The following is a 25389-nucleotide window of genomic DNA, read 5'->3' as shown; positions in this document are numbered from 1 at the left end:
AAAAAAAAGCAGCATTTTCCGATGTTCAGACAGAACCTCCTGTGTTTCAGTGTGTGCTCATTTTTCCTCTTGTCCTGTCACTGGGCACCACTGAAAAGAGTCTGCCCCCATCCTCTTTTCATCTTCCCTTCAGGTACGTATATACATCAATAAGATCCCCCCTTCTCCAGGCTGAAACATGCCACGTCTCATCCCTTACTCACATGAAAGATGCTACAGTCCCTTAATCATCCTTTTGTCCCTTTACTGGGCTCTGCCTAGAATGTCCATGTATCTCTTGTGCTGAGGAACTGAGAATCATTCTTATTTATAACCATTCTCTCATCTGTGTTAGCAGGCTGAATATGAATGTACTACAGTCACAGCAGTAATAGATTTGTGAGTCTTCTCACAAGTTCACAGAATCACAGAATGTTAGGGATTGGAAGGGACCTCAAAAGATCTGATTTTAAATTAAAAGAAAGCCTCTAAACAACAAACAACTAATGTGTGGCAAGAACCCTTTATGTTGATACTAGGGCATAACCTAGTTGACTAGCTCACAAAAAGGCTCTCAGGCCTGTACTGCTGACACCTAATAAAAAATAACCAGCCAGAAAAGAAAATTACTTCAGTTTAGATGGACTGTTTGCAAGAGGTCCAAAGCAATGGACTTCTACTGCTATTCTGCATCATCTGACCACAGGTTTTCAAACTAAATATTCAGGAGACATATCATCCAAAGATGTAAAAGTTAACACCTCCATTACACTACTCACTGAAGTTGTGGAAGTCATACATTTGGACTACTAACTGTTAATAAGAATTGCTAAATGCCAATTAAATCCCCAACATCACCTAATTCATAGCATCAAATTTGTCACTACAAGAAAGATAATTTAAAAATTCTTGAAACTTATAACACTAAAGAGAGGAGGAAATGTAGGGAAATGTGTAAGGACTATACTTTTTCCATTTTTCAGGTACTAATGTGCATCTTTTCAATAGTTCACTGATTATCACAGCTGAAGAAGGTAACCAGGAGCTAATTTTTCAAGTCTCTTGTCAAGTTGTTTAATGTATCACTACAATAAAATAATGTTTTTTAGAGTGGAAAGTAAACAGTTGATGTTTGAGAGAAAAACCAATGTAGAAACCAATGTTTGCTCAGGTTTCAAAATTTTCTTTCCTATTTATGAGATCAAATTTGGGCATTCCACATGAAGAATTTTAAAGTAATTTAATTTCAGACATAATTCGATTTAACCTTAAAGAAATGTAAGTCAAAGCAGACATGCACAGTAGAAAATATTAAAAACCCCACAAAATTATAATGCACTTAATTTACTACATGAATAAATACACTTCTAGTACTTCAAGATTCCTCACAGTGCACTTACTAATTTATTTCAGAAGCTACTTCAGATATCTCATGAAAAACACTCCATAAAAGTATGGCATAAACATTTTCAGAAGTTGACAGACAGGACACAATCTTGCTGAGAAAAGGCTGCCCACTGCTACCACCTTGTCTCCATCTTAAAAATTCTTCACAAGTTGACACAAGAAAGGGATGGATGCAGCCTACAGCCATCAGTTTAGTGCACACCCAGTGACCATTTCATAAGGTGGGCAAGCCAAGAAAGATCGACCAATACAAAGCTTGTGGAAACACAACCTTTGTATTCTGACTCTGCAAAGTACTCAAAAGTAAAATTGCTTATCTATTATAACCAATTTAAGAAACTACATGAAAAGTAAAAATTTGTTTTCATATTAATATTGCATGACTGGAGTTTTCACTTTTACAGCTGAGTTGTATTTGAGTTGCCTGAGTGTAGGCAGCGTTGGGGGGTGGGAGGGCTCCTCACTTTCACCCACAGCAGCCACACTGTCAATCAAATTCCATCTAGGTGAAGTGTACAATTTCAATTATTTGAAGTTCTTCCCACCTCTCCCATCACAACATGGCAATATTATTTCATTCCAGCAAATGAAAAGCATTTTGAGATAGGCTGCAGATGCCTTCAAGATGACAATTTTCTTTTCTGAGCTCAACTCTCCTCAACCTCAGGGCAGACACCTATTTTCCCATTGGTAAAGCCATTTTGTCTAGTCAGAACGCCTTCAGTAATGAAACTGCTATTTCAAGTTACATCAAGGAGCTGAAGGCAAAAGCCTGTACTCTGCAATTTCTGAATAAAAACCCCATAGTAGAAATCATAATATTAAATAATCAAAACCGAGAACAGACAGTGAAGAACAGAAAACTTGGTATTACAGATTCAAAAAAGTTTATTTCAATGTATGCTTGGTTATCTTTTAAATTGTAATTGTTACACTGAAAGTACTTTATTTTGACCAGAAGCATGTCCGAGTTAAATAAAATTCAAGTAACATCTGTGTGAGTGTATTAGAGAGGAAATGAAACAGGCATTTTTTAATATATTTATGTATTTTTCCCCCTCCTCAAGTATAGTGATGTATTGTTTTATTAACTTTGGATAAAAAGACAACTTTTAACCCTATATGAGGGGTCAGCCTCATAAGAAATATAGTTTGCTTAAGAACACTCAGATTTTGCTGCTGGTATAGCAATAACATTGGCCATCTCTCAAAGTTTTTGTCAATGGGATACACAAAATGTAGTGATGAGAAAGATAATGCTCATGCCTTCTACTAGAGAAAACGTGCTTCAAATTCAGTGTTCACTGCTTAGTTATATTTTCATTCTCAGCTGTTTCAAAATGAAGCAGATCTCTCTAGACTATACCAAACGACTAGTGTTCTCTAGAGGACTGTTGTATATTTAAGTCAGCTTGATTTAAGTGCACCGGTGTAAATATTGATGTTCACGCACTACAGCACTAACAAACTGTTTTGATCTGTAAAGCTAGATCAGGATTGGCCTTAATTTTCAACTGAATTATTTCAGTTTAGTACTCAGTCAAGGTGACAGATTTTTGTGCACCTTTATCTCATTCTTTTTTAACTCTCAGCAGTTGTTACAGTCTGTCCTACTGTGCAGAGGGTGGAAGTTTATACAACAGGAAAAACTTCTAACCATGAGACATCTTATGCAGGTAGCAGAAAGCTGCAACAGCGCAGGTCTCCTATGACAGATATTTCTGCTGCACACCATACTGTCAGAGAGACAGTCAAGCTAGTCTCAGTTCCAAAAGCAGCCCATTCTCATAAGCACAGCATTTCTCCCCAGCTCATTAACCTTGCTCATCAGCAGTTGGACACTTGGAACACCCATTTTAAGTATAGCAATACACGTAGAAGCAGGGATGCTTCTGCTTCTGCCTTTCTTCTGTCCGTCCCTTCTGTCACAGAAGAGTATTCTAATCACATAAGCAATGCTCAATATCCCATATCATCATGGCATGGAGAGCAACAACAAACAAAACAAAACCTCTTAGACCATCAATTACAAATCCAGCGATTTGTCACAAAGTATTGCCATAAAATTACTTGCAAATAATTATTTTTCTATATTTCTGCTTGTTTCTCAGCTTTCTGAAAAGCCATACATATTCAGGCAGCTGTTAACTTGGCCTCAAGAGCAACCATGGTTCTTGGCCCCTCCACTTGCCATCACTGCTGGCTCCACACATACCACAGATGGCAGTTAAGGTTCCGCTCACACTTCCAACATGTCTTGTCCAGGTTCTGACTTACGTTCCCACCAAATACTTTTTTGTTATACCCTTTCTATTCAAAGAAAAGGCACATCATAGAACATTTTCCTGGCTGCAGCCAGTTTGGCAATGTACAGCACCAGGAGGCAATCCCAGACACCTTCCCATTAGCAATTAATAACACTTCATTCCTTGTTCTACTGTAGCTCCAGAAGGACCATTAAAGAGCCATGCCTATGTGCTCCTTTGGATGTGTTCAGCATGGACCTTATTGGAAGTGCTCTCTTTGGTGCCCTAATCCCCACAGGCACACAATTTTTCGAGGAGAAGGGTGGTTAGTTTTCAGGGATAAGCAGACATCAGTTAAAAAGTATAGCCTCTGGTATATAAAGGTGAAGAACTATTAACATTTAATAAAACCAAATTACTAGTGTAATTTAAAGAGCTCATGTTAAAAGTCATTGAACAATTACATACCATCTTGAAAAACAGGCCACTAAACATAAGGAAAGGGACAGAATTAAAAGTATTTTCTTTGGTTGAGATTGCCTTTCACAATATTACAACATCCTCTTCCAATTTTCATTGTTAAATGTTGTATATTTTGACAACAATGGCAATTTTTGAAGTGAGCTTTAACTATATCAGAGAATTGCTGTCTATAACAGAGGCTTCCTATGACAAGATAGTCATTCACACAATAAAACCTTCACTTTCGTTTCATCAGAAAAGTTATATCCAGCCATGATCTGAAGCCAAGCATCCATAAATTGGAATCACAAGTGACATGTTACATAAACTATCTGTCTGCAAGTAAAATACAGGGAATTTCATCTTCATGCAACTAACAGCATGTATTTCTTGAGTGAGAAGTTGTGCAATCCAATACTCTGATAGAGCTGATTTGCTTTTAGCACAAACTCTAGCACAACCACTGTTGTTAGATATCACTAATATCATTTACAGAACTACAGTTTTAAAAAAAGTAAAACAAAAATTAGACAACCTCTATAAGGCCAAAAAGGGTTTGGTAGGCTGTTAGCGTAACTGAGCCACAGATCAGATCTTCTTCCGTGTTCACACAAAACCAAGCACAACACTGGCATTGCAATTCACTGATCAACTGAAAAAAGCCCTAATCAAGTAGTCACAGGTTGGTTTTGTAGACTGACCCACGCGTTATTAATCTGGGCTATTAACAGAACAGAGATTTGGCATGAAGCCTATGGTATCAGGTACAGGACAGTATGATATTCAGAGAAGCAAATGAGTAGTGTTGCAGAAAACTGAGTGAAACCAGGGAACAGAGAATGGAGAACGTAATAGATGACAAAATCAGAAGAGACTGACTCATACACAGGAATGAAAATTTCTCAGATAGTCATTTTCCACCAAAACACCAGTTCATTGGCAGTGACAGAAACTAGTTCTGTCCTACAAGCAGCTGTTTGGTGCTACTTTTTTTTTCTTGGCAAATCTGACCAATTTTTTTGCAAACTAAAAAACTGCTTGATAATTGTTACTGCTGATCAATTCACTGTTGCAGTTGAATTGTTCATTTTTTTGTTTCTTATAATAGATGTGTCATGGAGGCACCCCGAGGTTAGTTTAAGGGACAACAGGGTCCAAAACAACTTTTATTAAACCAGTGAGAAATAGGGTTTTAGCACTCCAAAGTGACTTGAATACAGGTTCGCATATCAGTTGAGGAAATTATTAAGGAGCAGCAACTAATACCACAGGAGGTCCACAGTGTGCATGCACATGGCTTCATGCAAAACAATGCCAGAGCCGTCTCTGAGTCAGGGAGGAGTACACACTTGCCTGAACATGGTGTGGGATTATTCTAAAGGGATACACGTACTTATAGTGAGTACGGAAAGTGTACGCTCGCGATTCTGCGAGGGTAAATTTATAATACACTCGCAATCCTGCGAGGAGAAATACACGTGCAAATATGCACGGAATATTACATGTGCTTATGTGGGAGCACGGGAGGAAAATACATTCACGATTATGCTTGTATTGAGCACGGAAAGTACGCGTGCAAATGTGCACAGAAAGTATAAATACACGTGCAAATGTGCACGGAAAGCAGATGCACTCGCAACCCTGCGAGGCTTAATTTTACTGATACACATGGTGGCAAGGCAAGCGGAGTGTCCGTCCTGGGGAGGGGGGAAGTGGCTCCTGGCGGCAGCAGCTCAGCTCGTTAACTCCAAGAGGATCGCTCAAGGGGCAGGCCTCGATGAGAATCCTGTTTTTACAGCCCGATCAGATCTGACTGTAGGCATTCCAGAAGCTTCTCTGCACCCCCACACTGGCTGTGGGGTGCCCCTGAAGCTTCCAAACATCTCCCACACTGGCCGCGGGCGCCCAGCGGCTCCCTGGTACCTCTGCCCTCCCTTCTCCTCTCTCTTAACGACCCTGGCCAGCGGGCTCTGGAGTCAAACAAAAGAAGCTGTTAGCCTCAAGCAGCAGAGAGAGAGGGAGATGTGTCTACGCCTTCCATATCGAAGTAAGGGAGGGGGAGAGAGGGGGGTTTGCATTCTGCCACAAGATGCTATAACAGAAAATCATGGAGTAAAAATGCTTGGTAAGTCAACTTTACATGCAGAAGCACATGCTGTGTTAGTTCACAGGCCTGACTATGGTAATAAAGTCATTAAAACACAACAGGAATAAAGGCTGACATACAAACTTATCACGTGTTTGCAACCCACATTAAATGTTTAACTAATTAATTATGAAAATCTATGTTGCCCCAGTTTTAAAGTTTTAATTAGAATTTTTAGTATTCCTTTGTAAATGCAAGCTGTTCCATAACAGAATCAATGAAAACTTGCTTCCTTTTTCATTTTGTCCTCTCCTCCCAAAACTGTTGCCCACATTCTGTTTCTTGCTGTGTTTTCAGAGATCTGTCTATCAGACCATAACTTCAGAGCAAACCATGGCAACAATAAACAGCGCATCCCCAAAAACAAACCTGCAATCCAACCCCCGCATTTCACAACTCCCTTGCACAAAAAGACTCAGAATAAGAAAAAAAAAGGCACACCACTTTCCACAAGCCTCATGTGTTCAGAAACCAAGCGCGTAACACCAGAGGTGCACACAAAGCCACTGCAGATATACCTGACACAGAGGTGTGTTGGTACCTCCACCATAAAGGTGTTCATTTTTCTATGGTAGATGACACTTAATGAAATGGATAGGTCTTTAATTTACACAGAGTTTGCAATACAGAGCTTGCGCGAATCAGGTATTGGAACTGCAACCCAAACTCCACCACAATGTCAGAAATATTCTGCACATCTTAGTGTGCAAAGGTATGTGTATCATTAAACTTCCATGAAAAAGCTTTGGTACTTGGGCGTACAATCCAGTTACTCAGTGGAAGTCTCTAGTGAGGAACTGACAATCACTTGGGATGAGTAAAAACATTCTTAAATTTCAGTGTCTGCCAGCATAGTCAGTTCCCTTTGAATAGCTTCCTAAGGCAAAGTAAATAGATGTCTAATACTTGCCTCTCTTTCAAAGAGCTTGTTAAGTGACAATGTAATACTTTTATGTCTAGTAAAACTGTAAACTCAAGATTCAGTTCCCTTTCATCACCTTCATTCGGTCACTTCTGTTTACAATGTAATCAAAAATGTTACTTTTGTTGAAACAAAGAGTTCCACCAATTTGATCAATTTTCTTCGTCCTATTCCTTCATCATATTAAAGTATACAAACTCTCTATATATTATAAAGATATTTTTGCAACTTCAGGAACCTCTATTTAAATCTACATTTCCTTCTGGATATTACAGAGGACTTTTTATATTAATGTGTTTTTTTTATGTTAAATTTGTCCATAATCAACTATTGCACTTCCAAATTTCATAACATTTGCTTACCTCTCTCTTAATACCAAGTCTCTAGTTTGCATTATATTGATATTTAAAAAGGTCCAGCTGTCCTTTTATTTTTATAACATCTAAATGTCATAATTTATGGTGACTATTATACATGAATTATCTAAAGTTTTTGATCACAAAAGCTGAAGAAGTGAATACAAATAAAATGAAGGCACACAAGTAATTTTGCAAACAAACCAGCAAACTGCAGGGTACCTGGCTGTGCACCATAATATTTTTTATCATCTATTATCAAAGGTTCTTTATGTGCATTTCATTATTTGTATCTGCATTTGTTAAGAAAAGGGCTCCAGCATTTTTACCCATCTTTTACACAGCTTTTAAGATACTACTTTTTCTTGTCTAGTCTATTTCTAGCAGGGACTGGCTTTTTGTAACAACTTCTTAGACTTCTGTAAAAAAGAAATGTTTGATTAACAGAAAAGCCTTGAGAAAAAACACCTGTCATATTATGACTACTTTTAAAATAACAGTGCTACTGAAATATCCCATTCTCACTTTCATCTACAAATATTTAGGTTCCTCACAGAAAACCCTGTCTTTATAATACAAAGCTGTGAAACAAATATAACACACACAATCTCACTTAAATGGTACATAACTGACTAGGCAAAACAAATTAATAGCCATTTGCTAGCTATTTGACATATGCAGCTTTGTGTAGAAATTATTTAATGATAAAAGGGGATACTGATTTATCACTAACCGCTATACTGCTGCAATACTGTAGTAAACTTTGCTTGATTCTATCAGTTTTGACAATAGAACACACATTAAATTTTTGACCTAATCTGTCTTCAATGTCTTCCACACTGCTTTACTACTCTCATGAGGCTAAGAAAAAACAACTAAAGGGTGAAGGACTAGTAAGAGTAAACAAGTCATCTATTCAATCACTTCAAATAAAGAAAACTGGGAGAGGTAGGGGATAGATTTCTCTCAGCATTTTTTCAACATAAAATAAACCAACTTTATTTTGTGCAGCCACTTCATGAAAAAGAAAAAAAAAAGCAGAAGAAAACATGATACAGCCTCAGTTATGTACAGTTTAGAGTATTACAAATACAAGAAATAAACACGTTTCAGATGCATCAAAATGATTCACCTGACTTGAAATTCAGTGTTACTAAATTCAGAATAGAGATGCCACCACTTTTTCCTTGTGTGTTTGCTCTTCTTATAACATACAGTACCAAATATGCTCTAGTTCGAAACTAGCAACCACTCAAACCCACATTTCTAATCTTTATTTTAATAATACTAAAAAAACCAGATAAGTAAATCTTCCTAATGGTACAACAGTTCTAGGCCCAGATCCATACAAACCTTCTGAACAGGTTTCTTTCACATTTTCAAACCAAATATATATGTTAAGCATTTCAATCCTATATGAACCACTTCTTCCAGCTGAAAACTGTTCCACTGAAAAGTCACATAGGTTTATATAACTGGAAATGAAGACCATTTGGGAGATTTTTATAGCGTTTCAGGAATTAGTATTACAGGCAAAATTTACTCCCAAAATATTTTCAGCCAGCAGCAGAACCTCAGTTACAGCAGGCAAGAAAAGAGCAGCAGAAGTTACAGTACTCCCTGTTTACTGGTATTATTTCCTTTTCTAATAACTGGGAAGCAGATATACTTTTAAATGTGTTGATGTTTTAGAAAGCTTATCAACAATAGTTAGTAAAATGTTATGGTATCCCTATTTTGAGCTAGCATAGCCACAACAGCTACTCTCTTGGTATAAGGAGCATTTTTCCTTGTCAGACACCTTATAAAAACAACTCTCAGACTTCCCTGTAAGTTGATTACTACTAGGGAATTGTTAGCCTGCAGAAAAATTGTTGTGCTACTTTACACTTCTTGTTTTGAAAACTTTCATCCATGGTTTGGATTTTATAAACATAGAACCGTCGAAACTGTATTCACTTTACAATTTCACTTAAATTGCATTACAGATAGAGAGGCAGTTCATCAAAGGACATATTGCAACTAAACCGGCAGATATGAGAGGGTAAGATAGATATGTGCAGCATTAATCTTTCTAACCCCTGAAATATCAAGTTAAAAATCTTAGAAAAATGATTCCACTGCAGCACTCTACTAATATTCCTCTCATTCACCCAGGGCCTTCTCACAATAGTAGGTCAGAAATCTGCTCCTGTAAGTTTCTTGCTGAGACAAAGGTTTTACCTAAAACATAAGCAAAGAATGCGATTCTCTCTTTCGCTATCAATCGCCCCAGAACAAGGCCCACCTATATACTAATAATGGGTGTTTCAACAAAAACAACTAGAAAAACTCCAAGCACCAAAGAAAAGTCAAAGCTCTTCATGCTCCACGGCCTAAAAGATGCACAGAAATTTGGAAGAAAAAGTGTTTCCCTGTTCTTTATTGTTGTTGTGGACAAATTTTACCTAAGAAATGCTAAATGTCATTTAAGGAAGCAAAACATTCATTTGTGTTGCATTCAAGAAGTAATGATAAAAAAGTTCATTAAGTAGCTGCAGGTTTCTTAATTTTACTATACATAGATGATGTAAACTTTGATTAAATTTTTTAAGCGGTTTTCCACATTGCATTCAAGAGAGCTTAATTTCTCTGTATGGCTGCTTTGTACCACTATATGAAGCTGTCAAACTCAATAAAAAATCAGCATTAAAATATTGAGTTGCATCCAAATTGGCCCAAGTTAATAGGTTTTCTCAGTGAAAGCAAAGCCTAAGGAAAAGATGTTGAAACACTTAAATTTGCAGTACTTCAGAAACAGTATATTCAAAATAGTATAATAATGAAGGTCAATGAACAGTTCACAATTTCTTCCCATTGACACGAATTCCGGTATTCATGTAAGTAAAACAAAAGCCACTTGCACACGCTTATTTCAGCTAGCAACCAAACTGAAGGCAATCAGTCCAGCAGCTACTGTCTCCTCACTTCTTGTTACCCTTTAGTTCCTGTAGGGACCACGCTGTGTTATAAATTTCAAGGTAAAACAAAATCAGCTGGACCTTACCTCTGTCACTGAAGTCATCTACAAGAATAATTTCTGCTATCAAGCTCTCTGGAGTGCGGTTGATAATACTGTGTATTGTTCGCAAGAGTGAAGTCCAGCCTTCGTTATGAAATGGGATAATTATGCTTGTATTGGGTAGTTTTTCCAAGTACACCTTGTGCTTACAGCTGAAAAGAGAAGAAAATAATTCTATAAGCATATCTAAAAGTCTGAGCTGCCATCCATTTTGGCCATTCAGCCATCATGGTTTCTGCTATAAAATCCAAAGGCATAATCAAGGCATACTTTCATGTAAAAATAACTAGTTAATGTAAATATTTATATTGTTCATAGCATGCAATAACTCTGAGTAACAAAACCAAAATTGAACTACATTGGTTGGAATTAGGTTATTTTCCTTCACTAGAAACTTTTTCCTGTGAAACAACAGAGGACATATATTCTATGACATTATATCCAGAACACAAGTCCTATTATCAGAAAGATTTCTGAAGTATAATATGAAGGAAAAGAAAATCTGAAAAATCTTTAAAAATGAAAAATGAACTTGCAGTTCAGTTTCTTCTAATAGCTGAGAACATTTCATGAATAAAGTTAAGGATATTGAAACCGATAGGATCTCATCTTTCATGTTTGTTAAAAAAGTGGAAAAAGGGACACATTCCTCTGTCACTAACATGGCATTTGCATTCCCCAAGAGAAAGTCACACGCTGATAAAGGTATTGCTAAGAGCAGACACGTCAGCTTTCCAATAAATAAACAAAACCAACAACACAAACCAAAAAAAGTTTAGATCTACAACTTCTAGGTACAAAACCGTACTTTGCTTCTTTTCAGAAAGAATAACTATGCATATCAAACAGTGCTGTAGGTAATAATGTTGATTTACATACATCTGCAGCTTTGTTTGCATTTCCTCTTAATAAATGTCACTTAAAGATCAATATTCACCAATTTACTGTGCAGCTACCAGTGTTCCAAAGAAATAATAAAAACTCACAGCTACTACAGCTGTATTTGCAAAATAATAACCGTTATGTAGTTGTGAGTAAAGAAACTAGTTTTCCTAAAATGCTTTCCTAAAAAATAGCATTTACTTTTGTAATTTAGTGATTTCTTCCTAAAACGTGGTGACAATTAATTTAACGACAATCAACTTGCATAAATAATACTTTTTGAAACTTTTTAATAAGTAGTTTGCTGATGGAACATACATGCATACTAGAGAAACTACAGTTACTTTGCAAGGATATTCTGAAGAAAACAACTCATTGCCTAATGACAAGAAAGGCTAAGCATATATTCTAACGCTTCGAGAGGGGGAAAGAAACACTGCAACAATAGAATTAAGTAAAAATTCTTTTTTTCTTATCTGTAGAAAAAAAGTAAAATAAAGGAAGCCCATTGTTAGTATGTAGCTGTTTCAGCTGGCAAATTAAGAAAGCCACCCACCAAAACCACCACCTACTGTTGGCCAGCTGTTTGCCAACAGTAATGCTTCTTGGACCAGAACAAATCAACTACTTACTACACATGCATGTAATTCTTATGCTATTCCTGAAAGCAAGTTTTTGCCTTTAACATTTTTAACTCCCAGCATGATTTTAAAACTAAAAAGTTCTCCATCTCCATAAAACCCCAAGCCAACAAACACAACCTCAAAATACCACATAAATACAAGAGAAAGACATCATAGAATAGTTTGGGTTGGAAGTGACCTTCAAAGTTCATCTAGTCCAACCCCCTGCAATGAGCAGACTGTAATGTCTAAAGCACAAAGGGCAAGGAAATAATACCCAAAACACCCAAATATATCAGAATGGTTTTGGTTTTGTTTTGTTTTTTTTTTTAAATAAAAATGTTGCCCTAGCTTAAATAGCCTCCTGCATAACAATTAGCCTCCTGTATAACTTCTTTTGAAAGAGGTTGCACTGAAATTTGTGTATTTGTATAGTTCAATATTGTAACCTTAAGTGTATATGGATGAGAAAGGTCATTGGATTTGGATATTCTCATTGATGGTTTCAGAATAATTTCATGATGAGGAGAAGCAGCATCGATGGAGTCAGTTTCAAACCATTTCATTCTTCCTGCAGAACAGATCACTCTATTAACCTTAAAAGCAAGCCATAATTAGAAGACAGAAGAGGAAAATACCTTACATTTTCTTAATATGTCTTCATCATTCCACTTAAACCTCTAGTCCCCATTTATATTTACTTTAACTTTCATAGTCGTTGCAAAGGTACCTTGCTAAATATGAATTGACTTCTGATAAGAGCTACATACCACAAAAATACTCTTTTCTTCTCAGAAAGATGGTCAAATTCTCAAATTCACCGAAATGAAACCTTAAATTTCAACTCTTTCTTTTGTTAAGACAGTCTGTTAGGTTTCACAGCAGTGGCCCACTTGCCTGTCTTCAGCAAGTTTAATTCTGCTCATTTTTAGCCCCTTGCTCTCTGACATGAGACTTGCAGAACATCACTATAAAGCCCTTTTATTTGAAATTCTATTCAGCATTATGAATAGCAGAGTATAGCTGGCTCTATGCTGTGATGGGCTGCAGAACAGACCTGATGGGATCATTGTAACATCCAGGAGAAGGCCATGAACTGTAATAAAGATGCAGTTTGACATCCACTGCTGAGACATTGGATTTGCCAATAGAATAATCATATATGCACACAGCATTTGCTCAAAATCCATTAGCATGGTTCTTTGTATTCTGCATTTTAGAAGTGATGCCAAATACCCTGGCTGCAAGAAGACTACTTGAAGCATAGACATTGCTTCTTGTCAGCCATTGCCAGTCTTCAAAATAACAACTGGGTCTTTCTGCATGGAACAAAGGAGGAGTTATCACTAGGTCAAAGTGAAGTCCACAGATAAGACTACATTAACTATTATCATATTTAAATTTATCGATGGTGCCTACAACATAGAAAAAAACAGTCTAGGTAGCTGTATGATTCATGTATTAAGCAGAAAAGACAACTGGTCTTCTATGCAAAAAATAACTGACATAAATCTTGACATACATAGATTTATCTTATCTACTACTTCAGCTCATCTATGTGTTACTAAAGAAAACAAAGAAGCATCAGCAAAGTTCAGATATGGTACTAGGAAGATACTTTTACTACTAACTGCAAAAATTTTGCATCAGCAAGATTTTCAGAAGTGTTCTTTCAACACTAGTCCATTATCAAAAATTCTGTAGAACACATTTGGAGTTCAAAGAAACATTGCTTTATTATTTATGTTGGTTCCATGGTTCTAACATACCTTTTAATAAATTTTAATAAATTTTTAATAAAATACTCTATTTTTCAGCCACCATAAAGTCATACTTTCAAGACTACATGCTTTTTGTTCTCACCAAAATAATCCTAACACAATAACAGTGTTTTAAGCATTCCCAAGCAAAACACAGACTCTGATTTCAAGATGTCTACTCTCTGAAATTAATACCATTAATAGATTAACAACTCAGTGGAATTACTGTTTTAAAAAGTGAGATTTTTTTATTCTCCAAATAAATGAGAAATTATGATTCAAGTATCTCATATTTCCCGAAGAATGCAATCTTAACATAAAAAGTAAGTTTACCATAAAAAAGAAAAATGCTATGTAAAAGATATTACCATTATCATCCAATTTTGACAGTGTTAAATGTTTATCAGGTAAAACTTTTTAAATTATAGTATATATGTAAAATGAAAATGAACTGACTTCCTATAGAAATATTTAAAATATTGCTGAGCAAAGTAATTTTATTTTCCAGAGTTTCACAATTTCAGTGGAAAATTTTGTCAAACATGTATTGATTTAGAAAAGGACAGTACTTGCACACATGAACTCCAGTTGTCAGCCTCACCCAAAGACACTGCACCTACCTGCATACTTTAAATGAAAGTAGCCACTATGTGGACAGTAAGTGTTTTTTTCAGGTGGTTTGAATGGCAGAATAAAGTGTCCAAAGAACACATTGACTTTCATTGAAGATTGGAATACTAGGAAATCCAGAAAGACCTGGAAGTGAATCCTAAAATCCATATTAAAAAAAAAGTTTAGTAGATTTAAGACAGACAGATATGCAGTTCCACCAGTTTCAGTCAAGTAAGGGTCTTCTCCAAGATCTAACTCAACAAAGAAAAGATTGTAACACAGTTGATGTCAATCAACATTGTGTTATCCTTTTAATTATCACAGAATCATAGAACAACTGCTAAAGGTAAATGTATTACTGCAGAGCATTAGTATCAGATCATATTCTGATTGAGGAATTAAAACTCACAACAACAACAATCAGTGAGGAACTAAAAAAAAGGGTGCAACTACTGGGTCTTTCAAAATAATTTTTAAAACAAAGGTATTACTTGCTATTTGCAGTTTGTTTCCATCAGGACCATTTTTTGCCCTAGTGGTATTTTATAAAATAACTGATGAGAATTTTGCAGTAACAAGATAGATTTGAATGGTAAATGAAGACGGGTCATTTGACTTAGATAACTCGGTTCTGTATACATTGTAAAATGGCTTGCTTGAAAAGTTTGTTAGCATAAACATAAGCAGTCCTAGAAGAAAAACCTCCCAAGAAAGTTGACAGTTTTGCCCATGGGATTTAGGGTAGAAAACTAAAACAGCCTACCTGAAATTACTATGCCAAATTTATTTTTCACTTTGGCTTTGATCACATTAATTCCCATGAAAGTGTTAAGTAGTTATGTATATTCAACATCATGCCCATACTGATAAGAGGATAAATATTTAAGGATGCTAAGAGCACATTATTTGAATAGTCTTCCACTGTTTTCATTATATTTTTCCTCACTTTCATCCTTACCTCCATACTTGTGTTTCCTCAGATAACCAAATAAAGTAGGATTTTTAGTGTTTAACGTTTGAGGAAGCATTCATTCACTTTGCTTAGAAACACACTGAGTAGTACTTGAGGTACAGCTGCCTATAAATTCAATTGCTCTAGTTATGAAACCTCATGCTACCTCCTTCTTCCTCAGCTTCCCTTGTTCAGTTACCTGACCGACGTAGCCTTCTCATCAATGGCTGGTGAGTGACCATTTACAAAACCGGAAGCTTAAATGTTCAGTGTTTGATGTTGTCTTCCCCAAAGTTTTCTGAGAGATACTGATCAGTTTTCTTAGCTCAGATACATGCTCGTATCTCTAGGTATGTGCCAGGCTACATCGTCAGGATGTGGTGCAGTGGAACTGCAGGCACCTGCACATCCTGTCACACACCCTAACCAAACAAATACAGGTCTTCAAGGTTCTCCAGAGGGCAGATATGGGATTATTCCTGGCTTTAGAGACTGACAGACAAGGGTGGTGAATTCAAGCAGCTTGCCCATTTCACAGTCAGGACAAGAATCCAGAAATAGATGGGAATGTTGTCTCTCTTGTTCTTCCACTACGCAGTCTCAACATACTTGTGCAACATGCCAACCCTTCTCTTAAGAGCTTTAAAAGACAGTGGCTTTCAGTGATTAGGACTATTTTGCCTATATTAATAATCTTTAGTCAATCTCACAGAACCTCTTTCCAATACGTTCTTGGAGGCAGACACTTCATCTCACTACTGACTTCCACAGTGACACCATTTTGATCTTGGTTATGGTTTCTAGCTACGATGTAATAATTGCAGGAGTATCTGTATCAGACATACACACTGTACTGATACACCCATTCTCTTTCCTCCTAATAAGTCTGAGAATATAATAAATACACAAGTAACTTGCAAGGATACCTCCTCCACCCCTAAGCACACACAACGCCACGAGTAACCACTTGCAATCAGTCAGAAAAGCTCACACAGAACAAGGGAAAAACCTAGCTTACCATTACTCCATATGGCAAGTGAAATATTAAGCCAAAATCAATTGCTTCTGCAGTATAATCCTGCTTCATTCTTCTACCATTATAAAGTCAAACTGGGAAGCTGAAGTCCATTGTGTTCTCTAGGTGGACTTTTTTTTTTTTTTAATTTAAAGTGTGTAATTAACATTTTTTTAATTTTTAAATCATGTACTTGCCATAAACACTTAAAAATGCAGAACTTTTCAGAGTTCAGTCAAGTTCAGTCTTCTGGTTTCATTTTTCAGAATGAATAATTGGCTGCCATCAAAAGAGATTATTTTAAGATTTTGGAAAACAAGGTCATTTATTTCAAAAGTGCAGCATTCAAATGCCTGAATCAACAAGTTGGGAGGGGGCAAAGGGGTGAAGAAACAACTGTACATATCTAGGACTCACGGCAGGAATACTATTTAAGGGGAAGAAGAACATAATTGAAACTTGAAAGGCACTCCTACTCAGCATAAGCATTTTCTGCTTAACCTTCATAGAACAGTACAGACTGACCTTCAGAAAAAGTATTACAGATGCTTTCCTAAAGGTGTGTCTTTTCTTGAATTTAAAGATTACATACTTAGGTGAACCACACCAGCACTTTTTTATGGAACAATGCTGAATAATAGGTTCAGTAGCTGAGGTTATGAGAATAACAGTTGCTTAGTGTAAATGTTAATAGATTACTGAAAACTCATTGTTTAGTAAACAAATCTCAGAACAATTTCTGTGCTAATTCTGAAAATGATATACAAACATTTTGGTAGAAATAACTAGGAAGAAAATAATCATGATAAGCAACTACCAGAAAAATATTTTATAAGCAGATTTGTGTATGCATGAAAAAATTGGCATCAAATGATGAATTTGCTGATGAATCAGATACAATGATACTTTCAAGACTATTACTATGGATCAAAAGTTATGAACCTTGAATTATACTTTCAAATATTGTTATCTTTGATCAATTTCATCTTTCTATGATACTTCTGAACTTAATATCTAATATTTCTTATTAAAGAATAATACTACATCATTAAATGTGTCCCATAGAGACTTTCAGATTAGATTTTTAAAAACAGAGGACTTCTCTACCAGGGCATGAGTTGTTTCTAAATTAATTTTCAAAGCAGTAAGTACCTTTCCACTATCTCTGGCCAAAAAATCTCCTTTGTTTCTCTCTTCCATTATTAGATACATTACTCAGCACTAATGATATCTGTGATCCAAGTATGTAGCTTATTACTGTTCTAGAAAACTGGAAAAAAAAAAATCCCCAGAAAATGGCTACCATGAAATCAAAACTTCTTTACAAAAAAGGTAAGGTACATTTTTTGTACTAATTTGTATAGTGAAAAATGTTAAATACACATAACTGACAAAGCAGAAGTTTCTATGAGCTTTGTATTTGGCATGCTGTTCCTACAATTTGCTATCATATCCAGACATTTGGCTCCAGCAGTCCAAGACCTACAAAAATGATACACTGTCACACCCTTTAACCGGCTTTAAAACACTTAATACTGATATAGTTATTCCTTTGAGATACAGAATTCTTCTGCTGTGTTGAAGCAAGACTCAAACCCAAGTTTCTGAATTAAACAATTTTAGAGCCAAAGTTGCAGGGAAACTCTTAGAAGGTTAAAAGAATAGCAAGAGCTTCCTCTATTCCTGAAATACTGACCTGTCCGAGGAAAAACAAACCAAAAAAAACTTGACACAGAAACACCTGGAAGCTAATAAAATGTAACTTGAAAAGAGGACTGCTCATAAAAAGGAGTTACAATTACCCTTTGTTATTCACTACTGAGAATCCTAAGACTATTAGGATATCTTTCAAGTTTTAAGTCTCTACCAGGTAGAAAGAAAGAAATAGCATCCTTTTACTTCAAGGTATAGGGATAGTTCTGTTTAACTCCTTGATGAGTTTTTAAGTAGGAAAAAAAGTCCTAAAACATTGTATACTATCTTAAGGAAAGGTGCAGAACTGCAAAATTCTCCATCTTTACAGCTTCTCTGTTAACAGGAACATGCCTCTGTAGAAGAGCAAATGAAAGAAAATGGGCTTCTGAAATGATAAGAAAGGAGAGTAGGGTTGGCACCATTTCAGCTGCTTTACAGCAAAAGCTGATTCATAAAAGCAGCAATTTGTTTGACCCTGTGGATATGACAACAACAATATTTTATGCACGTTAAGGGATGCCAATAGCAATGCCTTGGCCAGTTACCAGGCTCTTTGCCTTCTAGACACATCAACAACCTTGTAAACTGCCCTTTCTGATGGATAATAGCACAGGAGGAGTTAAAGGTCTTGCAGACATCCCTTTGCTGCATTTACGAAGCAAGGCAGCAGCCTACTACAGCAGTTACTGCATCATAAAGGTAGCCCATCTCCAATTTTCTCCCCTTACAAGTAGTACCAGAGAAAGAGCACAACAGAAAGATTTTCAACCTTTTTTTCCTCACTAACTGTGCCAGCACACACTCTCATAGCTTGAGCTGCCTTTTCGGATATGACCTTTTCTTTCCCTTTCTAAAGGAACTACAGCACCCACTGGGCTCCTAGCTACTGACAAGTCCTCTACAAAGCTACCAGGACAAAACATTTTCCAGTGAGGATTTACATAGTAATTGTCTTAGCATGTCAAAGTATTCAATTCACAGCAACAAGTTTCAGTCCCACTGTGTTTCTGTTCCCATCTAGCCTTGTCAACTGAGCCTGATAAAGTAGTGATAACTAGTAATTTCTGCTGCCATTTGACAAGGCTATAAAATTAGCTTGGGTGTGAGCTGATGGAGGGGAAAGCAATCTTTATTTTCACAGTGGCTCACAGCTGGGAAGCAAGTAGACATTACTGAGTACAGGCCTCAATAAATATCACAACACTTCTCCCTACTAGAACAAATAAACCTTCTCTGAAACATTATTGCTGTTTTTGAGAAAAACAAAGAGAAAGATTAAATTGTACAGTAGAAATACCTTGCATTATTGCTATTAAATGCACTAACAAACATCTTGGAAACTAAACAGGTAGGGCCTTGTGTTCTTTATGTCACCTTCCCTCAGTATGAACTTCATCATAGCTGATAGAGCTGAAATAGGTGCTTGTTACTTTATGTCAAATTGCATCATTTGGTCTGTCATGGACAATCTCTCCAGTAGCAGGGCATATCTTCAGAGAAATCAAAGTCAGTGAGTTTGCCTCACTTAATCCTTCAAACCGAAAGGCTTCTCTAACCCAGTGAAGAAAATAAGAGGCAGATAAGTCCTATGACACAAAGCACGTTTATGTTAGCAAAGCAAGTTAGCATCAGCAGGCATCCTAGTACTGTAATAGTATTCCAGGTTAATCATTGCACTTTATTATCTATGAATTCAAAAATAGCAGCAGCAGCTCAGTTTACATAATATATATAGATATATGCATACATACCTCCCCAACCACTGTTTTTTGAAAGAGATTACAGAAATATCAACGTACTCAAAATTAATTCATTAACACCAAGCACGCTAATCTGACTGTCTCTCAAAAGTCAGGATGACCTTAACATGATCAATAAAAAGTCTCTATTTTGATTCTAGGTTTGTTTTCCTGGCTAAAGGAGAAGAAACAGGATTAGAATCTCAGTCTTTGTCATCTCAAAGTGTGTTTTCAGCATGCTACTTCGGGAATAAACCAGCCCATGATGTTCAACTACTCTTTAATTTCTGTTTCAGAAATCCTAATTATCCTTTTATCACTGGGACTTACATTCCAAAGCTATCTCACAGGCTTCTAGGAACCCTCTGGCATATCAACCATTTCTGTGCCAGTCATCAGACACCTCTCCCAATAGCCACAATGATTCAAAGATAACAGAGTGGCCTCAGAACGACATCAGTTCCTTCAGTACACTCCATCAGGGCCCAGGGACTTACTATGTTCAGTTTGTTTAAGATACTTCTGTGACCTATCTGTCTTCTCCACCTCCTTTCACATCAATATGTGACCATGCTCACACCTCTCTCAACATCATCTCCCAAAGACAATATATGAGATAAAATAATGGGTGCCACATCTAGGTCTGACCAGTGTCTGTAACACCAAAGTCAGGGCTGTTAGACGTGGGAGCAAACACTGAAAGTGCTGCTGTCTGGCCTCATGGACCTCAGGTGCCAGCACGACACCACATCTGTGCCTGATACCACATCTCACAGTCAGCACAGCCTTTGGAAAATTAGAACTTGACAAGGTTATTCACAATTAAACCATGCAAAAGAGAATGAAGTTGCTTTTTCATTCCAGCCTTGCTGCACATTTGCTGTCCTTATTACAGGAAGTATAACAGGTAATTTTGTTGCCAGTGAGAATGTATTGTGGGCACTTGCCCTGTTTTGTTAATGTAAAAGCTGATATTTTATTTGCTTAGAAGCATCCAGTCTTATGCAAATTCCCTTTAGATACATGCCTAAGTGTATATGTATAGGAAAAAAAAACACACACTTGGAAAGGAAGCAAGAATGGATATATAAGAAAAAGGAAGGTATACTGAGGCTTTCAAAAAACTATTAAATTAACAATGTACAGCATAATCACTCTCACCTGTGACCTACAAAGGTACGGATATCTAGAATGTTCCACATTTCTCACAGATCTTAGTGAAGTTACTTGTACTTTCCGTACTGTATTATTTGAGAGTTGAAAGTTCTGACTTAAACCATTGCCAAACGCAAAGAGACTTGGCTATCCTAGATGCACAGAACTGGCTGGTGGGTAAATATCTTTTAGTATTCCTGTCCCTATTAAGCGTAGATTTCACAGTTATGTTTACTGCAGCTTGCTGTTTTCTCAGCAGCATGGGAGGCTTTACTGGATTCTAGGTAACATACAAGGCATCTAAACACACAAGAACTACTTTCCTTCGCTTGGATAAACAGCTTCCTTCTCTTACCAAACTCTTTTCAGTAAACAGAAATAGAACCATGAGGCTTGGACTCTCCTCACTGGCAGCTTGTTCGCCACCAAAGGGCAGAAGGGGACGCATAAAAAAAAGACACACAAACCACCCAGAAAGCACTTGGGAATTATTCCATGTTATTTGTTACTATCAATACATATCTTGCAGAGGAACTGACAGCAGGTATGACAGAGACAAAAGGCCACAAGTTTTCTTGAAGATAAAATATTACTGATCCTGTTTTGAGGAGCTGCGCTTTGAACTAGATGCCCTGAAGCAACTGCAGAGAACAATCTGGGGAAGCTGAGAATAAGGGATGTTGCCTATCCTGTTTTGGACCACATGATTTTCCACTTTCACAACAATGCTCAGTAACTATACGAAACACTTTGAAAAGCAGTCAAAATTAGAACCTCCACTTTCCTCACTACCCTACCTAAATCAAAATTTGAGTTTAACCAATTGTTCTGTGGCCAGATGAGGTTAAGGTAATAATATTAAAGAGCAGTACGAAGGAATGCAGCATGTACATGTGTATAAAGATATTGCTGATTTCCCAAAGTGAAAGAGAACTAGAAAAACTTTTTACTTTCTTAGCTAATAATAATAATAATAATAATATAATCAATCCAAGCAACTAATTACTTCCATGACCCATATTAAATATTGTGAAGTTCAGCCACTTAAATGATATTAAATAATTTTTCTTTTAGTGTCTTGAAGCAGGACATCCAAAGCCCATCTTTAAGAACATAGAATGCTGAGGGAAAATACCAGACTCTATCTTGGAGTAATGAATTAAAGATGGGGTTTTAAATTGTATTTTTAAGGACAACAGACATAGCTTAAACTTTGACAAATGCTATCTATTTATAAAGTAATTAAATACATTACATACAATAACTGAAAATTTTTAGAGGATTCAGATATGAACTACTGCATGATTGTATAACTATAACATTCATATAATATACCCCTTTCCCATATGAATCTAGTAATACTAGTCTTCCTGCAAAGTTTGCTAAAACACACTTAAGGATTAACAGTAACTCTGCAACTATTCCAAAGACACAGACAAAAAAATCCCAAACAAATCCCTCTAAGGAAACCCATCCCATATTCATTTTAGCCTCTTTTAAAAATAAAAGGGACAGCAACCACACTGAATTCAAATATTTTGAGAAAGAACCATTCAGGCATTCTCTCAGCTTCTGCTACTGATATGGAGGGAGAGTTGGAGAATTTCATTTATGCAGAACAGGTAAAGTGAAATTTGCTTTTTTATTATTAAAAAGAAAATCTCAGCAGTGTTAAGGACAAAGATGATCTCGCAGCCTTTAGCTAAACACCTGTATTCCTTTGAATATGAAAATGCATTTCTTCTGAGGCCTTTGAAAAATTTAGCATATGAGAAAAATGAGCAGGGCTCAGACTTCTGAAAAAGGAAGCTGCTGTGAGTGACAGTGAAAGGCCATCAATTCACACAGCAACGGCAAGACCAACAGTCAACACTTGGAAACACTGACTCCAGCCCATAAGGGCTAAAAACCACACACCACAAAAATCAAGTTGAGCGTCCAATGTAAGCATTAAGAATTTCAGTACAAAATGAATCAATGTTGTATTGCAGCATACAGAAAGTGGCATGGGGTGGGCGAAAATTAAAAATAAACACACTATTCTTGTGGGTTTTGAAATAATTTTTTGTATTGGTATAAAACTTCTAATTCTTAAATAGTAATTCAATTGCCAGCTCTCAATACTACCTAAAACTCATAATGTTGCCTTAGATTTCAGGTGACCAGAACTCTTGTTTTTACTAAATCAGTCCTGAAACTCAATGAACTGAGATGATAATCCTATTTCAGATTTTTACTTGGAATTAAAGTTGTTTTTTTGTTTGGTTAGGTATTTTGGTTGGTTGGTTTGGTTTTTAACCTTGAAGCTAGGGGGTGATTATAGGCAAAGAACAGAGGATTAGCTAATGTCAATTGGCAAGAGCATCCACTGTGAGAAGAATTTTGCATAAGAGTGAAACAGAAACAAAACATCAGAGACATCTCAGAAATAAAAAAAATATTCTTCAAGTGTAGCTATGACAGACAGAAAACGACATAGGAGATAGAGGAACACAACAGAAGCATATTTAAGACACAGGGAAGTTGTTAAGTCAGCCTTAAAACAGAAGATAACTGTTTCATTTCTCTGGGGATTTTTACAGCACATACATTTTAATGTCTTAAAAAGGAAAGAAGCATCAATCTGAATACATCTTGCTGAAGTGCTTTTAAGATATCACACTTAAAGGAAAAACAAGAATATTAAAAAAAAAAAAGAAAACCAACCTGAATTTCTCATAGCTTAATCATCTAAGCATTTTTTTTAGTTGCACCCAGTTCCTTCCCAGAAGATATATTTTGCAAATCCTGAGCCCAGTTTCCAAAGAGACCAAGGAGAAACTTCATTTGGATTAAAAAGAGCAAGCTTTGGAATTTCTTCGGTCTAAGACTTTAGAATAAAGTATTTTCAATGAAGTTATTTCAGAGAAATATAGAAATTTTGTTTGTTGTATTTGCAGGTTCATTTTGTGATTTTTTTTTTCTACTGATGGATATAAAACTATTTTATTTGGTTCTTTAAAACAAAACCTAGACAAGAGTTTTGCAAAAATAGTCTTCAGCACAGACAAGCCCCTGTGCAAATGGTATACACTGAACAGAGACAGAACAAAACTTCAAAGTCTTTAACAATAGTATCCCCCACAAACATGCAAAAGAAGAGAATTAAAAACTGAAGGGCAGTCAGACACTCCAGAGCAAAAGCCCTCTATAACATTCAGAAGCTGACCAAACTAGATCTTGCCTCCTATACATCACTTGAATTACCTACTCTCATTTTATTTCAGTAAGAACCCTGTCTTCTGGCACAGAAGTTATACAGTTTTCTCTGAAAGCAACCTTATGGGGTATGAGCTACTCCACATTTCACACATGCTTCTGAAGAGAGGAGACGTGGCCCAAGTGAGGTGCAGTCTGAGACTGGCCTGCATTCTTTTCAACACACAGCCGCCAAGAGATGGGTTTGTTTCAGCCAGTAGGTCAGAACACACTGTCAGACTTCTGAGCATCCTAGAAGTTCAAGACTTAGACTTGCTCCAAGATGTAACCACCAGAAGTACAGAGGCCAGCTTTGTTACTTTTATCAGTCACTACTTAGTACACAAATTTAGCGAAAGAACATATTTTATCTTTACATTTAGAAATGACACAGTCAATTAACTAATGGACTACTTGCTCTACAAGTGTTTAACATAAGGAAGGTTGGAAGGATATGATGGAAGTCAGTTTACTCAGGACACTACTAAAACATCAACTATACAAGATTTCACTGGCCAGCACAAGAACCCAGCTGGATTGGAACATGAAAATGATGCAGATACCTAAGGATTCAAGTTTCCCTAACAAGACGCTTAGGTGAAAATCACTGATGTATTTCTGCAGGGGGAAGGGGGCAGAGAAAGGCTGGTGTGACACTGATTTGTTCCCGATATGTCATTTCTGACAGCACATCACTCACATTGCTTCTGGGGAGACACATGGAAATGTCATCAACTGTGTGGACAGTAGCGAGTGAGAAACAAACTGTCAGAAGAACAACTTGCAAAAATACAAAGGAAGGATCACCATTTCAGGTTTTTTTTGTACTTAGTAATTGCCCTCTGCATTTTTGCTAATAGAGATGGCTGCTTGATGAGCATATTTATAATGTCAACAACATAATTTATCACAGCTTTGATGCTGTACAGCTGTGCATTAGATTTCAAACTTCTTGTAAGCACTATTTCTATAAATAATTTCAGGTACTTTGGCAAAGTAGAAGGCAAAGCAGATGAAACATACAGCTTATTTTTAAGAAGTTTTTTCTTTTGACTTAATTCTATGCAAATGATGCTAATGTATACAAATTAACAGATAAACAGTGTTTTCTCACAACAATGCAACATGGCAATTAAATAA

At 36.4% G+C, this 25389-nt stretch overlaps 1 protein-coding gene across 1 annotated transcript in view; it reads right to left on the bottom strand.

The window, feature by feature from the left end:
* Positions 1-25389, bottom strand: part of GALNTL6 (polypeptide N-acetylgalactosaminyltransferase like 6) — a gene marked incomplete at its 5' end in the record, with an annotated part of 446353 nt that overhangs the window by 231919 nt on the left and 189045 nt on the right. The window contains one exon of the mRNA XM_080344483.1: positions 10565-10731. Coding sequence (XP_080200609.1) covers positions 10565-10731 — 167 coding nt within the window. The remainder of the gene's footprint in view (positions 1-10564; positions 10732-25389) is intronic.

Source organism: Nesoenas mayeri (assembly GCF_963082525.1).
Source record: "Nesoenas mayeri genome assembly, chromosome: 4".
In the NCBI taxonomy this organism is placed as follows: Eukaryota; Metazoa; Chordata; class Aves; order Columbiformes; family Columbidae; genus Nesoenas; species Nesoenas mayeri.
The sequence above is the reverse complement of the archived record's forward strand: the minus strand, read 5'-3'. Positions and strand labels throughout refer to the sequence as shown.